Source organism: Euwallacea fornicatus, chromosome 21 (assembly GCF_040115645.1).
Source record: "Euwallacea fornicatus isolate EFF26 chromosome 21, ASM4011564v1, whole genome shotgun sequence".
Taxonomy (NCBI): domain Eukaryota; kingdom Metazoa; phylum Arthropoda; class Insecta; order Coleoptera; family Curculionidae; genus Euwallacea; species Euwallacea fornicatus.
Window position 1 is genome coordinate 937,679 of NC_089561.1, and position 16,114 is coordinate 953,792.

At 35.8% G+C, this 16,114-nt stretch overlaps 1 protein-coding gene and 1 long non-coding RNA gene across 2 annotated transcripts; both read left to right on the forward strand.

Annotated features, from left to right (window-relative positions):
* Positions 1-181: 181 nt before the first annotated feature.
* LOC136345705 (uncharacterized) lies at positions 182-2,240 on the forward strand. The gene is made up of 3 exons (XR_010733198.1): positions 182-996; positions 1,055-1,306; positions 1,385-2,240. It is a non-coding gene; the product is annotated as an uncharacterized lncRNA (long non-coding RNA).
* Positions 2,241-6,774: 4,534 nt separating this feature from the next.
* On the forward strand, positions 6,775-13,404 carry LOC136345989 (uncharacterized). The gene is made up of 4 exons (XM_066294786.1): positions 6,775-6,892; positions 10,863-11,069; positions 11,813-11,972; positions 12,032-13,404. The coding sequence occupies exons 1-4, from the start codon at positions 6,884-6,886 to the stop codon at positions 12,721-12,723; spliced, it is 1,068 nt and encodes a 355-aa protein (XP_066150883.1). The 5' UTR covers positions 6,775-6,883; the 3' UTR covers positions 12,724-13,404.
* The last annotated feature ends 2,710 nt before the right edge of the window (positions 13,405-16,114 follow it).

The following is a 16,114-nucleotide window of genomic DNA, read 5'->3' on the forward strand; positions in this document are numbered from 1 at the left end:
ATTAGATGAAAATGGGGGTCACTAGAATTGACACATAGTGATGATGCGAGATACCCACGAAAGTTCCAATTTGTTATTCGCAGATAAATTGTGATTTTTTACCACCTAAACCATATTTTTCAATCCGATAGTATGAGGTTTTTTTTGTTTAAAATATATCCTTATACTAAAAATAAATAGTTTTGTATTTATCTGCTTTACTCAGGTATGTTTAAAACTTTGTTTACCTGAACTTTTACAGAGCAAAACCATTGAAAAATTATTTTATTTATCAAGGATTAAAACCCTCTGCGTTTGTCATTATTTGGTGAGATTTCTCATATCTGAGGAGATATGAATTGTTAAAGATTGGGAACAACGTTTTCAATATCTTAAGAAGTAATTGATAAAATCGCGAAGCAGAAATTTACCAGGAAGTTTGCTTTGCATGCAGTTCACCGATCGAAGAGATATGAGGAGACAAACGAAACTCATAAATTCGTATACAGGGCGAGTCGTAACGGAACAGACACTGTGCAGGTCCGTGTAGGGGATCTCAAAATATGACGATTTGTTGATTTTTTTTCTACACTTAATGGTTGAGGAGATATTGACCTTCGAAATTGACTTATAGATTTTTAAAACACGACTCATTTGAGTAATGTGTAATCAAAATGAAATAAAATTTGGAACTTATTTTATTGTTACGAACATATTTAATTGGTAGAAATGTGGAGTCGAAAAAGCCATTTTTACTTCATATTTTTCCACCGACCATCCTTAAGTCTCCTCCCCTTTTCTCCTTCTTATTCATTTCGAAAAGGCCTAAAAGGATTAATTTTACTACCTTATTGTGATCTGCTCAACGAGCTGATAAACACACCCAAGGCTTAAAATTCAGAACTGGTATTTTTGCAGAACCACCAGCCAATTAGTGGTTAAAGACACCCCATTTACTTTTTGTACTTTTGTTAACGAAACTTCTTGAATAAGTTCGACTACGGGGGCCCGTCTAGGGTAAGTACTTAAAGATATTGCAATGGATGATTTTTCATTAAGTTAATGACATTAACAGTTAGATAACCCTTCTTAACCGCTTTTACTTGGAGGCTATGTGTCTCGTCAGCTTCCAAATGTTAATGGTTTAGTTTATAATGGGACAGCTAACTGGAGGCGATGCTAGTAGCTTCAATCCTATTGGTAATTATTTAATCAAATTGGGGTCACCAGGCCATGGGACTTTATCATCGAGAAAATTTTATGGAAACCCAAAAAGTCACCAATGACGTGTCCTTATTCCATCGTTCCTGTGAAAATTATCCTTTAGGTAAAGTTATCTGTACTTTGATACTTCGGCCCTTGCTCAACGAAAAGCCAGCGAATTTTCTAAAGTTTTTTAATTTAGAATTAGAAGTACCTGCAAATTCGCTTTGAGAGGATCCGATGAAACCGGAGGGCAAGCGAACCAGGACGCAGTTTTCTTCGGAACTCTTGTCCGAACTGGAAACAGCTTGCCGCGTTGACCACTACATCGGAACAGAGATGAGGGCCTCATCGCCTGTGCGACTTCAGTTGTCTGAGACTCAAGTTAAGGTTTGGATCCAAAACATGCGAGTGAAGCAGAAGAACAAAGCGAAAGAATTGCCACTCCTGCTTCCATATCCTCATATGTGTCCCCAAACCCTAAACCAATGCGACCAAAAGGGCATCGTAGCCGGGGAATCATTTTCCCCATCCATCTCATTTGTATTTCTATTAACATCAGCATATCCATCTTTCTCATCTAACTCGTCAGGACTGCTATCCCCCATTTCCAAATCCAGGAGCCGCTTTCGACTTCTGTAGGGTCATGGCCATTTGAGGAACGAAAGCGTAGCGCTGAGATCTCGCAAGATTACGGGGAATTATAATAAATATGGAGTCTCTAAATGCTGATGGATCCCCAATGGGCGATACTGATTTTTTTTTAACACAAAGCATTGTGAAGTTAGGCTTCACTTGCCCATTCAAACTAACTTCGATTATATCAACGATTGCACAACCTGCAGCAGCCGCAACGGCTCCAACAGTCTCGCCCCTTTCAGCACCAGTTCCAATGGTACAATTTGGGGATCTTGCGTAATTTGTTCACGTTATTTAGACTTTAAACTAATGTCAGTCCGTATTTCTCATTTTTCTGTAGGGATTGTTTTTATATTATATGTGCGTACTGATGTGGCTTATTATTTGTTATAATGGTATTAAAGTAAGTTCCATTAAAATTTGTTTCAATGTCCTTTTTTTACCTATTTATGGCTCACCCTGTATAGTAGCAAAAAACAGCAAAGGACCCTCAATTCTGTTAATAAGAGTAGTAACTGCTTTCAAGCGTGAGACATCTGTCTACTGTGAAATTGTCGCACTATGATTAATGACTTCGAGGGGTTGCACAGCCCTTAAAAGGTATCTGCAGAGTTTATTGACTTGTACAGAAATACATGTCAGTGATAAGGGAAAATCTGAGTTTCTTAATTTAGTTTAATGGTAAATTTTTTAAGTCCTCAGAACGGAAAGTTTCCTTAGAATTAGGCAGCAAACACTCCTAAAATGCTTACAAATGAGCTACCGGAATTTATCTTACTACGAATTTAGAACATCCAAATCGTCAAAACTCACTTTTAAGTAAATTAGTGTGATAGAACAATTGACGCTTATTGAACAATAATTTGACCCTTCGTGCATGCTACATAAGGGACGTTGGCAGTAGGTTGGCCATAAATTTTCCCTCTTCGACAAGGAGTCCTTTGTGAGGCACAGTTTGCCCTTTTGCCGATGTTCTTTCAATCAGTATATGTCTGCTCGGGGTTTGAACGTTGAACGTTGTTTAGGCGCGATGGTGGAAAAAATTATATCGACAAAGTTTTCGTGGTCAAAAAGTAGTGTTAAAATTAAGCCTCGATGAAGTTCACATTTTTCTGCTGAATAAAACATCACAAGTGCTGTATGATTGTGACGTCTTAAGAGTCTTGGTATTTCAAATGATTATTAAAAAAGAAAACGAACCAAATTTCAAATACACTCAAACTCGATTAGAACGAACGTAGGTTATAATGAACGGTGGCCTTTAATGAACTAAATGTCGGAAATGTACAAAGTGTCTATTTAACTACGTGTAATTCTTGTTTGGATATAATGAAGACATTTATAACCAACGATCGATTTTAGTGAACCCTTTTCGAGGAAGAATTTGCAAGGCCGATTGGTTATAATGAATTAATGTCTGTTAAACAGACCATCTTGAAGAATTTATTAGGCTAGTTTTAGGGCATTTCTTTGGTTGGACCGATCTTGACACCAGGCAATTCTTATATATAGGGTGTTCCAAAAAGACGCGGCAATAATTAAAGGGGTGATTTCTCAGGCTATTTTATGGAAAAAAACTCTATAAATATAGGTCCTAGAATGTATTGTTTCCAAGATACAGGGCGTTGTTAAATAATTTCTTTTAAATAATTTAGTTTCAAATAATAGTTTTGTAACAAAGGAACTTTTTCAAAATCATCAAAGGATAAAGTATTCTTAGGGCATAAGGGGGTAAAACCTTCAATTTTTTGAAAATGTTTTTGTATGACAAATGGACATGCAATAAAATGTTTTTTATGTTTTTTTTTTCGTAAACGAAGCCAGATACGACGAAAATTCAAGAGTCAAAATATTATATTTTTAGTTGCTTCATATCAAAAGAGTATCGAAATTTAATTAAAGTCAGTGGTACAATTACAATGTACAAACAAATATACAGTGGTGTAATTTGGTTAAGGTCTCCATCTTAACGCTATTGGGCTTAATAATTTTAATCCAGTTAGGGCCAAGCCAGCCCCTTATTACCACAAACAACACCACAAAATTCCAAAAAAATCGGTGAAAAGATACTTTAATCATTTTTCAAAAATTGTTATTGGAAAAAAAAATTAACACCCTGTATCTTGGAAACAATACATTTCCGGACCTATATTTATAGAATTTTTTTTCACAAAATGACCTGAGAAATCACCCCCTTAAATATTATCGTGTCATTTTTAAACACTCAGTATAATGAATCGTCGATTTCGCGCTATGACGAAGAAGACGTTCCACTGTCAGAATGGATTAAACACCATAATAATGTCGATCTAGAAGAATCTACCAAAATGGATAATGATTTGTTAACAACCGATTTTTGATAAATTATATGTCTATATTGAAAGACGTCCTCTTATTATAAATTAATTGCAAAATAAAATGACTGACTACTCTACAGTACAAAATAAACAATATATTTGTATGTAAAAGTAATATGATGTACTACAGGGGTATTACATAAATATAAATAAAACAGAAATGCTCTTTTGCCTTTTTTTCTTTTTCTCTGGTGAATAAATCTTAGATATGTGCATATAAATAAAAAAAAATCAAACACATAAGAATTTTTAAAGCCAAACTAGCAGTATGTATAAGTATGTACATATTAACTAAAATAACATATAACGAACGGTCGGCTATAGCGGTCAAATCTCGTCATCTCATGTTCTTTATAACCAAGTCCGACCGTATTTCCGTATCTTTTCCCCTTTTTGTAAAATTCGCAAAAATATCTATTGATGCAAATTTAGAATGTGAAGAAAATAAGGAAAAAATAATCACCCGATTCAGCCGTTAACTATCCGAAGCAATTCGTAACGTTTAATTAAATTTCTTAAAATCATCATTCGCAATATTCCTAGAATAGTCGAGTTTGTTGATCGATGAGGCCGAGAACAGTTCTGCATCTTGGTAGGACGAATATTTCAACAGTTTTTATAATTTTATATATACATATGTATAGATTTATTTTTATTTTTAGCTAAACAATTAAACGAAATCAAGCTAAAAGCCAAATTCGGCTAAAAAAAGTTTCTTAACACTGAAATATCCGCGTTTCTTCCACAATCTCCCGTGAGAGTCAATTCAAGGTTAACATAGTTAAAGGGAAAATACGTATGGCGCCTTCATGTATGTTACGTCAACATTCCAGACATTCCATTGCCAAGTGTTTTGCGCTCATTAAAGGGGATAGTCTGTTTAATAAGGAGATAGCTCTGAAAAAACTGGGTCTGTGTGTCGCCGTAAGTAAGACAGAGTGCTCAAATCGTCCAGACTAATGCCAGATAAGGACGGAATATGTGAAACTCACAGAGAGAGACAGGCTGCTAATATCGCAGTCCTTCTCCCAGATGTCTTTTTCGTTCGTTACATTATAACCTCAAAATAGTTCTTCTGATTTGAATTTAGTTAGGAGACCGTTAACAATACGTTATTTACAACTTAAATGCATGAAGTCTGATTTAAGTATTTACTTTTTAATACATATTATGTCGGAATCAATATTCCTTAATATCGTAATAAGCACTGCAGGTTTACTTAAGAAGCAAACTAAACTCCTCTAAGGGAGTGGATGATCGTCTCATTGAATGCTACGGAAGTAGTTATAAAACTCAAGAAATAGTGGTAACTGAGTCCTTCGTTGTATTTTCTAATAGTATTGCGATGGAGGTATGAAAAATTCTATTCTCGAAGCATACAAAAACCTTATTTAATGAGAAAACATTAGCTTCAACAAGAATCTTCAGTAACACGTTTGGTACAAGTTGAACTTTTGGCAAAACAGGTCGGGGAATAGTAAAAACAGAGGTAAGAGGCCTTTTGCAAAATAAGTTACCTTCAGTTTTGGAGGATCGTCTTCTTAGTTTAAGACAATGCTTTTCGATTATGCAAGGTTACTTTCAGTACCATATCCACTAAAATTTGATTGTACCTGACGTGGGTTAACACGAACTGAAAATTTGCAGGTCCGGTCAGATATAACGAACCACTATCTTAAAAACGCCATCCTGAAAAATTTATTAGGCTATTTTTAGGGTATTTTGTTAGGATAATCGAATGGCCATTCGAAACGGCAATACGGTTTCGTTCAATTTTATTCTTATTCAATTTTATACTTCTGTCGCCATCTGTGCGGCGATTGGAGTAACAATCGCTTTGAACGGTGCGAGGTAGATGGCGGCACGTGTTCAGTTTTGGCAAATTCTTGATAATATATCACCACAGGATTGAACTGCGGTAAAATTTGATAATACTTTATGTTATTGCAGCCTGTCTGGGTAATACTAGAATTTTTAATGCTAAATGCAGTGAGGACTTCATACTTTTGAACATGCGCAAAGAGCCAGTATTGAATTGAAGTAACTTGGGATAATCCTCAAGTCTGAACTTTTGTGAATGGTCTACTTAAAAATCGGGGTAAAAATTATTACCTCTTATTTTTTGTTATTTTCTGGTTATACACCATGAATAAGTATTGATGATTGCCTATATTCTCGGAAATTCAATATTTTAAATGAAACATCTTGTACGTCTGTGCACTTTTGAATTGTGCCTTGCTCTATCCGTTTTCAACATATTCTACTATTTTTTGACGAAAATGTATGAAACAGAAAGCACTCTGCCTATTTTCTTCCACCATTCTCAAAAACTTCCAGCCATTTCGCATTGTTTCGACACTCGAACTTCCCGTGAAACAGCGGAGTGCTATGAATTTTAGAATTACTCATTTCTTGAAACTTGCTCTGGGATTTAATCTGCTGTGGAGCTGCTTCTTATCTTCGAAGCGGTTGTATCAAACTACCCCCTTCCCTTAATTCGGCATCTGCCATGATTTTTTTAACAAACTCCGATGTTCCACCCCTGGTCCAGTCGTCCCTTCAGCATCCCCAAACGCAGTATTCATCGACAGCGTGAGGGCGTCGGCGTCGAAATGAGGGGACGCTGCCGCGTCCATTGTGTGAAACAACATTGAAAATCTTATTAAAAAAATGCATTGCGTTCTTTCGGTATCAGAGCTCATCACATGACCATCGTAAGTGAAAATCAATTACAATTTGGTAACAGTGTTAGAGTGACTAGTAAGATTGTTCATGAATGGCTTTGTTTACTATGTCTGATGGTATGACCTTGTCTCTTTACGCCTTAAGGTTCGGTGTTGTTGTCTTTAATTAGTGGGCGTATCCAGTGTCTTCGGGTAAGTTTGATTCTCTCTAGCTCACGAATTAGTCAAAATACATTAAAACTTGTGCCGCGGTTTTTATTAATTCGATAAAAATGCGCACTGAACTCTGAAACAAAGTCTTTCTGTAGGGTCCGAAATGGTCAAGTCGGTCACATATCAAAAGAATCCGGAAAAAAGAGGAGCAGATTATAAATTGACCGAGTCGAAACGTCAGTCGATCAAAGCAAAGGCGATGGACACAGAAAAATGGACTACAGGTCAGCGTGACAGCAGGTGTCTATACCACAACCAAAATCGAGACGGATAAAACCCTTTTTGGTTTTATGAAAATAATTAATTTATATTGAAGCCGGGACATTTATTTATTGAGTACATGGATCAATGTTGCATTTTTACCTTTTTGTTTGATGCGCGTCAATATCCTGATGATAAATACATAAATTCGTTCGCGAAGCACCAACTGAGCACATTCGTGATCTACCCTGTAGATCCGGGTTTTTGTAGATTTGAGATCAGAAGCTCGTCTCTACAGGTATCTTACGGATGGGAAAACACTCGGCAATAACATTAATAATTAACTAACGTATAATAATTAATGCCATAACTGGAGATGGTGGAAACACGGTCTTTGTTATTTCCTCCAAAATTCGTATCTTTTGTTTACAGTTATTTACCTAGCAAAAATACAGAGCGTCCGGGAAAGTCATGTTATAAACTCCAGGGGTTATAGAGAAAGCAAAAATACTGCATATAAAAAAATGTTTAGCGACTACTTTTACCAAATTATTTGCTCTTACAGAAGTTAAAAAGAGTGCTAAGAAGTTGAAAAACCTATTTTTGCTGTGACTTTCAAAGAATGATCTTGGTAAGACATTCTTGCTTCTTTTAATATGTAAATAGATGTTTCATGTGTCTTTCTCATTCCGGGAATAGTTCCCATTTAAACTAATTAATTTTTTAGTGAGGTGACAAAATAAATATTGTTTCTACTCCACTTGATTTTTTTATAATTTTCCTCCAAGAAAAGTACTCCTTACGTTAGTCGATATTTTATACCGTTTTTTAGAAAATCGCATTTTATTATCAATGTGCATTATACAGGGCAACAATTTGAAATTATACACACATGATAAAAAAAATTATATGTTTTACACGTGAAAATAAATATGGTATTAAAACCTTCGAAAACTTCTTTAGATCTAAAAGTTTAAGCAAAAATACTTTTTTTCAATTGCGAGTTTCAACTTCGTATTATGAGGGCGAATAATTTTTTTTACGAAGTACTACTATTATTTTGATCTTCTCGATAACCCCTAGAATTTATGACAAGCCCTTTATACCTAAGAACACCCTGTATACAGCAAATATCACGTACACACGGAAGGGAGTAGATTTTTGGATTATTTCATGACTAAAAGTTCATACAAACTTATGCTCGTGAACGCCTATTCACATATACACAGGGTGTTAAAATGAAAAAAATATTAAAAAGTGAATATTGTTGATGAGTTTCGAAATGTAATATTAGATGCATTTGAAAATGTAAAAATACTCCAGTGATATTTGGAAAAGTACAGACATTAATTGGAAAAGGGGGGGGCCTATGTATGAGGGTGGACGCAGGTTGCTTTCAACATGTGCTATAACGTAGCTTCCTTCTTAATTTTATTATTGTTATTATTTGGAATTGTTTCGGCATTAATCTTTAACAGGTATTTCCAAATTAACTCTCAAAATTTAAAAAAATAGAGTATTACCTAAAATACATAACTGCTTGCTTCTAATACATTTTAATTTAATCTGGCGAAATACAGAAAATCGTTTTTTTCCTCGATCGCCGACGGAGATGCGAAAAAACTGCAAGATCAGAAACAACCTACCAGCGGTGCACCGGAAAAAAATTCAGGGGACGAAAAAGATAAATGATCTCTGAAATAGTATCATCCTGTAGATTATCAAAATCATTTGGTATGCCCAATGATGCAACTGATCGAAATGAGCGCGAAAAACCGCAGGAGCTATAAAGAAAAACCTGAAAAATGTCAAAAATTGAACACCCTGTAGATAGATAACGAAACATTTGCGGATCTAGGTTTATATGAACTTTTAGACATGAAACAAGCTAAAGAATTACCCCCTTCTATATGTACATGATGCTTAGAAACGCCCTGTATATCACCAGCCATTATACATAGCATTACGATTTTCTTGCGTGTATATGGTTGAAACGTTATCTAAATCCTGCATAAAAAACTGATATCCATTATCGGGGATATTTAAATCGAGCATAGTGGGAGTGTCGGGAGGAGGCGGCTCTCAGCAGTGGCGGTCATATAATCGGTTAGTTTGATGCTCCATCTGGGGTAAAAATTCGTACAGATTCTGACACGCCACTGATGTTCATAAACATCCAAATCGCGCAATTTTAAAATAATAAAAAAAAAACTTAATTGAGCGTTGTAAACACTAGCGGACACGCAGTCGATCAGTTGACCTGAAGATTTGTAAGTCTAGAAAGTCACTTTGCCTTTCCCGATAAACCTAATACAAGTGCACTAATAGAGACAAACATCTATGATTGGTATAATATTTGCCCATTTTCGTCAACTTATCGCTTAAAATGTTAAAAATCTAAGTGAAATTTAATGGATAAAACCACATTATTATCATCATTATTATCATTTGAATTTACCTCAATTTCTATATTATTTCTACAAATAGAGCCACAGCACTATGAATAGTTTAAGCTTTCTCTATTTTGCAATACTAGGTCTGGGAAATACTCCTGCAGCTAGAGCCAATAATGGCTCATTAAGGTATTATTATTATAGAAAACCCCTAAATTTATCAAATAATGAAGTAAATTCCTATAGGGTTGCAGTTAACATTATTCCACCATTTGCAATATTGAAATCCTTCACCTCCTTCTTTCCTTCGAATGGCATGTACCACCAGGCGACCAAAGAAGAGCTCACAGGTTTGGAGGTGGAATTGTTTGATCTTATGACTAAGTTTCTTAACGTCAAAGTAATTTCATTTTTCTCTATAATATAATGCTCAAAATAATCTGTGGAACAAAAACAATCGTTGGCAAACCCTCATATTAAAAAATGAGCGAATGTGTTATTCACAGATTAGTCCCGGTTAGGGATTTGATCTGATATCCAAAGGCAACACTTTTGGCGTGAAAGAGGACGATTAAAACGAGAGAGATATTTTCAGGAAGTCTATAATTTTGGAAGAAGTTCCCTGAAGGTATGGGGTGATTTATATTGCATCATCGAACCGGGCTCATTTGTTTCCCGCAACCCCTACGGTACCAAGACCATGTGCTCAAACCTATTGTCCTTCCTTTTGCATATGTCGTTGGCCCAGAACTCCTCTATATGCAAGACAATGCTCGTCCAAGTGCTAGCCGGGGCACTACCCGTTGGTTCAGGAACAACAATGTAACCCTTATGAATTGACCACCACAATCACCCGACTTGAGTCCCATAAAGCACGTACGGAATGCGCTACAAGGGTAACTGAATCCCTTTATAGCCTGTATTCATGGCAATTTGACTAGTCAGAACGTCCTCAAGGAGCAATGGTAACTTTTTCCAAAAGAGGTTATAGATAGGGCGATTTTGAGTATGCCAAGAGGTTCCGCTGCTGTTATTAATGCTTGTGGTAGCAACACGGGGCATAGAAGAAATTTTATGTGAATTTATTGTAAATGAATGTCATCATATAAAGATTATAGCCAAAAGTGTGCTTGTTCCTTAGATTTTTTTAAGCAATGTATAAATAGGGCTTGAACACACCAATTTTTTTATAGGTTCAATACCATGCTCTCGTCCACGGTACCAACTTCTACTATGGAAAGATTTTTGCTAATGGAACCGCCACAGGGGTGTTCCGTGACCTCCAACTTGGGAAATTCGATGCTTTTATTGGTTACATAAGATTAACCCAACATGTAAAAAAACATTTTGAAGTTATCCATCCTTGGCTAAGGGATCATATGTTGTATTGCCTCAGAAAGGTTGTATTATTATACAAGGTGTCTCTCAACAACGGTAATATAAATTCACACACGTATTCTGGTGTGTGATGAACACTTAATATAAACGAAGGAAGACGTGTCGTTTTTGGTGTACAGGGTGTGAAAAGTTGGGTTCTAAGGATGTTTTTTTTTAATTAATATTTTTGAGCCGTTCCGGAGTACATTAATGGAACTTTGTACTTTATTATAACTTTTTGTGCGCTTTTGGAATCTCTCTAAAGAAATTGTCTAATTTTTTTAGCAATGGGCAATACAGGGACGTATTGCTTAAAAAGTATGTAAGATTCTTTCCATTTCATCTTCATTCACGATTTTTAGGAAAAAATATACATTTTGAAAATTTTTACACGAAAAAGGTACTTATTGAAAATCGAAACATGAGAGAGTTTTCGAGAAATTTGAGATTTAAGAAATCGGTGGATATTATGTTTTACCAAACAGACCTCTGATTAAAACCTTTTTTATTAATTTTCACAAAAAAAAAAAAACAAAAAATTGTAATAAACTAGACAATTTCGTTAATTTATCTAGAAATATTTCGAATATAATAATAATATAATAACAGATCATCCTTAGGAACCAATCTTTCACATACGCCTTTCGATATAAGCTTATACGCAGTTTCCATCATATTTTAAGGCTTAGAACACCTGATTCACTACGTTCAGAGGCACCTTGTATAGATATGTTAACAATGACTAATTAATTATCGTATGTTATAGGAATATGTGAACTCCCAATGGATGACTTTGATGAAACTGATATCTCCGCAGGCCCATGCACTTCTAAGTTTCGTAATGATCGCAACAATACTAATTTTCTGGAAGTACGAAAATCACGCGATTTCCTCTGCTATATACGATGTAGTGCTCTTATTTTGGGGTGACTCAATGTTATTTTCTTCATATGCCCAAAAGCACTTATTTTTTTTCATAATGCAGGTACCTTTGTCAGAATGCCGAAGAGACAAATATCGCGCCTTGTATATACTTGTTTGATATTGTTACAACTTTTCCTGTCAGCTTCGTACGTGTCCCTTTGGATTGCCAAACTATCCGACCCTCTTTCCGGCTATGGGCTATTTCCATCCACTGTAGACCAATTATTCGAAGGCCGCCTGAAGCTACACTACTCCCCTCCCGAAAGGATTTTTTTGGTTAATTTTGGAGAGTATGACCTTTTGAAGAACAGCCAGATTTGTCTGAGCTTTAAAGAATGCACTGAGGCAATCAGAAAGGACAAAAACTCATATACCTTATTACCAAATATTCTAGTACAGTATAGGCAAGATTCGCTATTATTCAAGCAGTTGAGATGCATGCAGGGTCAGAAATGGACAATCCGTTGTGAACTAATTTTCGTCTTGCGAAAAAATTCTTCGCTGAACCAGAAGTTTCTGGATGCCGTGCTAAGAATTCGAGCTCATGGCATACACAAAGCTTTATTGAACAAGTTTTATAAGCCTTCTAAAGCTGTTTTCGTTAAAATCATAGGCAATCAGATCAGTATGAAGCATATGATGCCTTCTTTTTATATTATATTTATAGGGTATTTTTATGGGTGTTTGGTATTATTAGGAGAGTGGGTGGTGTATCTTATAAATAAGCACGCAAATAATAGACCATTTTTCTAGATTTTAATAGGCAGAAATTCACGGAATTTTCTTTATGATATTAGTTGCCTTATGGGCGCCATTTTAAGGGCGGTTTTTCGCACATTTCCACAATTTGAATATTTAGTGCTCAGAGTTGGAAATTTTGATCTACGCTGTTTCGGCACCGAACGAGGAAACTTAGAAACTCCCCATCAGTTACTATCAGAACTACACACATAGAGGACCAAAAGTTCTGCACAACTTCGTTAAAAAATGAAGGAGACATTTATCGTGAAAATGGTGCAACACGTCATATACCGTTTTTTGTTGTGCATATTTGGACGTAACAGGCCTGTATACAGGATTGTCCATGGAGTAGATAAATGCACTTTTTTATTTTTTTATGAAACCCCTATGTATACTGCGACGTTTTCGAGTTTTATGAGAAATTTTGAATATAATTCATGAACCATGTGCGTGTCTAAATTGAAAAAAAATCTATAGGGGTGAGGTCAGGCGATATAACAGGCCACTTTAGGTGCCATACTGCGCAAATATTGCTAATATAACTATTGAATTTAGATGTAGATATGTTACATGACGTATGTTGAGAATTTCGCAACGAACTCAAATACAACATAATATACATGGGGTTTTAATAAGAACAAAATTAAAAACTACATTCATCTACTACATGGGTAACTTTGTACGCACGTGTGTTACGTCGAAAAATGCACAACTAAAAACAACATTTAACATGTTTCAGTACTTTTATGAAAAATATTTGTTATTATCACCTTTGGAACATGAACTAATAAAGCATTTACCCAGATTACTGCGTTATCCTCTCCAGGACTAATATTCCTTTATTCCTTTCTCTGTAGTGAACTCGACTTTTCTTAATAGCTAGACCTACATTATTCGTTCTCGTTTGAAGGTTCCTTCAACTTTAAATTTTTGCCAAAATTCAGATGCACTTGAAATACACTAAGGGCGGTACACCCTCTGTTCTCCTAATAGAACATAGCTAAAAATAGGACTGCCCTTGCGGCATCTATAAACGCACAGGACAGAAACGGCATGCGCAGGTGGAAAATCTATTACAAGGGTCGTTTATCCCTTAAAACTGAAGAAAGATCTATTTAAAAGTTGCAAAAAAAAAAATTGGAGGAAATTGAATTTCACAAATCGCCACTTCCACACATACCTCACGCAAATAAAACATTATTTATTAGCCAAGCATTGCAATCAATTAGCTTTATAAGAGGAAACAACACAAAGGCAAGACTTCAACAATCTCGAAGCTATAGGCACTTAATTGGACATATGACAAACAACCTTACTTTAGCAATCTCGGCCGTTTGCGATGCTTATCTTGAAATATTATGCTTCTAAATGCTTAAATTTATTCTCACACCAACTAAGATTAAGCTCGACTTTATCGAAAAGTTGATGACTTTTGTTAATGGGTCGATAGTTGAATGATGGATTTCCCAGGGGATATTTTAAATGTGAGGGGGGGGGGGGAGTATTAATATAAAGAAGTCAGGAGGGCAGAACCTTATGAGCAAATTTATTTACCTATAACTGATCCAGTAAGTCTACAAATGCACCAATCGCTATGGGAGTGGCTTTCCAATGCCTCCAGGAGCAAATTATGCCATGGAGGATCTAACGCAACGAATGATTCAATGTTTAACTTCTGCGTGTTTTTTTATGGAAAATAACCTTTCAAGATCTTTTGTGCACTGAAATAGTTCTGTATTTCTCGGCCTTTTGGACCTACCAAAGGCGTTGTGCATTTCCCCAGTCCTCTACATTTTTTTCCCCAAATTTTTTTTCCATAGAAACGATTTGTTCAAAGCAAAACATGGAAAAATCGCTGCATTTCCATCAAAATGATCTACGTGTTAATTAGCCCTAAGGCACGTTAAATAAAACAAAACTCCGTGATATTCACGTTGATGGCAAAATCACATTTGTTCAGCCCTTATATTGATTAAGTTTCTGCCGCCATCTATTCAATGCCGAGCATACGACATTAGGCGTTATTGGCAGTTTCCTACCCCTATTTTAAGGGATGAGAATCTATACTGAACACTTTCAGTTTGAACTTATAGAGGGCACCAATAAAGCGGGTTTGTCCCAAATTAGACTGTGACTCTGAATACATATTTCCGAATTAGGAACTCAGAAGCGTTTTCATTATATGATATTGTGAAGAAAATCGAAATTTTCCTCAGGGCAAAGCGCGTCTCTCTACTAGTTTAATCCAAACCAACCCCCCTTCTTTTACATCATCTCCCATGCTTATTGCATGCTAACTACACTGCAGTTTCTCGTCAAAGCATGCATTTTCTAATAAAACAACATGCTGCAGTCACGATTTCGCGATAAAATGAATAATGGTTTCTCTTTAGATTTAATTTGAAAAGAACAAAGGCCGATTTTTCTTAGTGAGGCCTGGATGGAAGGTTCCTGCGTGTCGGGGATATTATATGCGGCAGGTGATTGACGTTAATTGCGGCTAGTTTACATTGAAATTGGAAAAAGAAGTATTTTATTGGTCACTTCCATCTAGATGGTGGTGGGATGATGGTTGTATTTAAGTGACTTTGGAGGAACCAAAACGTTCTAATAGGAACCCAGAGAAAGGACTCAGTATGGCAGTACTAAGTGGATTCCTAATATAAAATCCTTCATTCTTCTTTCCTATCTAGTAATCCTATGTTTCATAAGAGTCCGAGGAACAGTCTTAAACCATAAGACATTGATTATAATATTTGATTGCCTCATAGTTTTAGTGAAGCGAGGAATTTAACAAGAGGGACTGGTACCTTTTCGTTTCTTAAGAAACCATGGCAATAATTAGCTTTGGTTATACTTGAGAGTTGGGGCTGTGGCCTCACGGAAATTCAACGGCATCCATTGACTGCTCTAGCAGATATACAGGATGTTCCATGAACATACCGACAATCTTTCAGGAAATCTAGAGCTCATCAACGAAACCTTTAGGTCGAATAAACTTAGGTCCGAAATTGCTTCGTTTCCAAGATACTGAGTATTTAATTTTTTTTTATATATATCAAAAACGGTTTGGGATAAGGACACAAAATTAGAGACACGCTATAGTGAGATAATGTGTATGTTTAGGAGTGGACAGAATATTTCCACCCACCTCATTAGCGTCCGTGCAGCCACTCAATGGGAAACTTTTAATGAAAAAAAGTGTACGCCACTGATTTTTTAATACGAGTATATTTTTTTAATATTCCAACAATTCTTACAAAAGGTCTCTTAGTGCCTTGTTGCTCAGATAACCGTTTTTAAGAGAAAAAATAATCTCGCATTCCTGTGCCTACCAAAAAACCGGTATGGGTTTGCGACTGAAATTTTTTCTTAATTCTTTAGGAGAGTTTAATTTAATTTT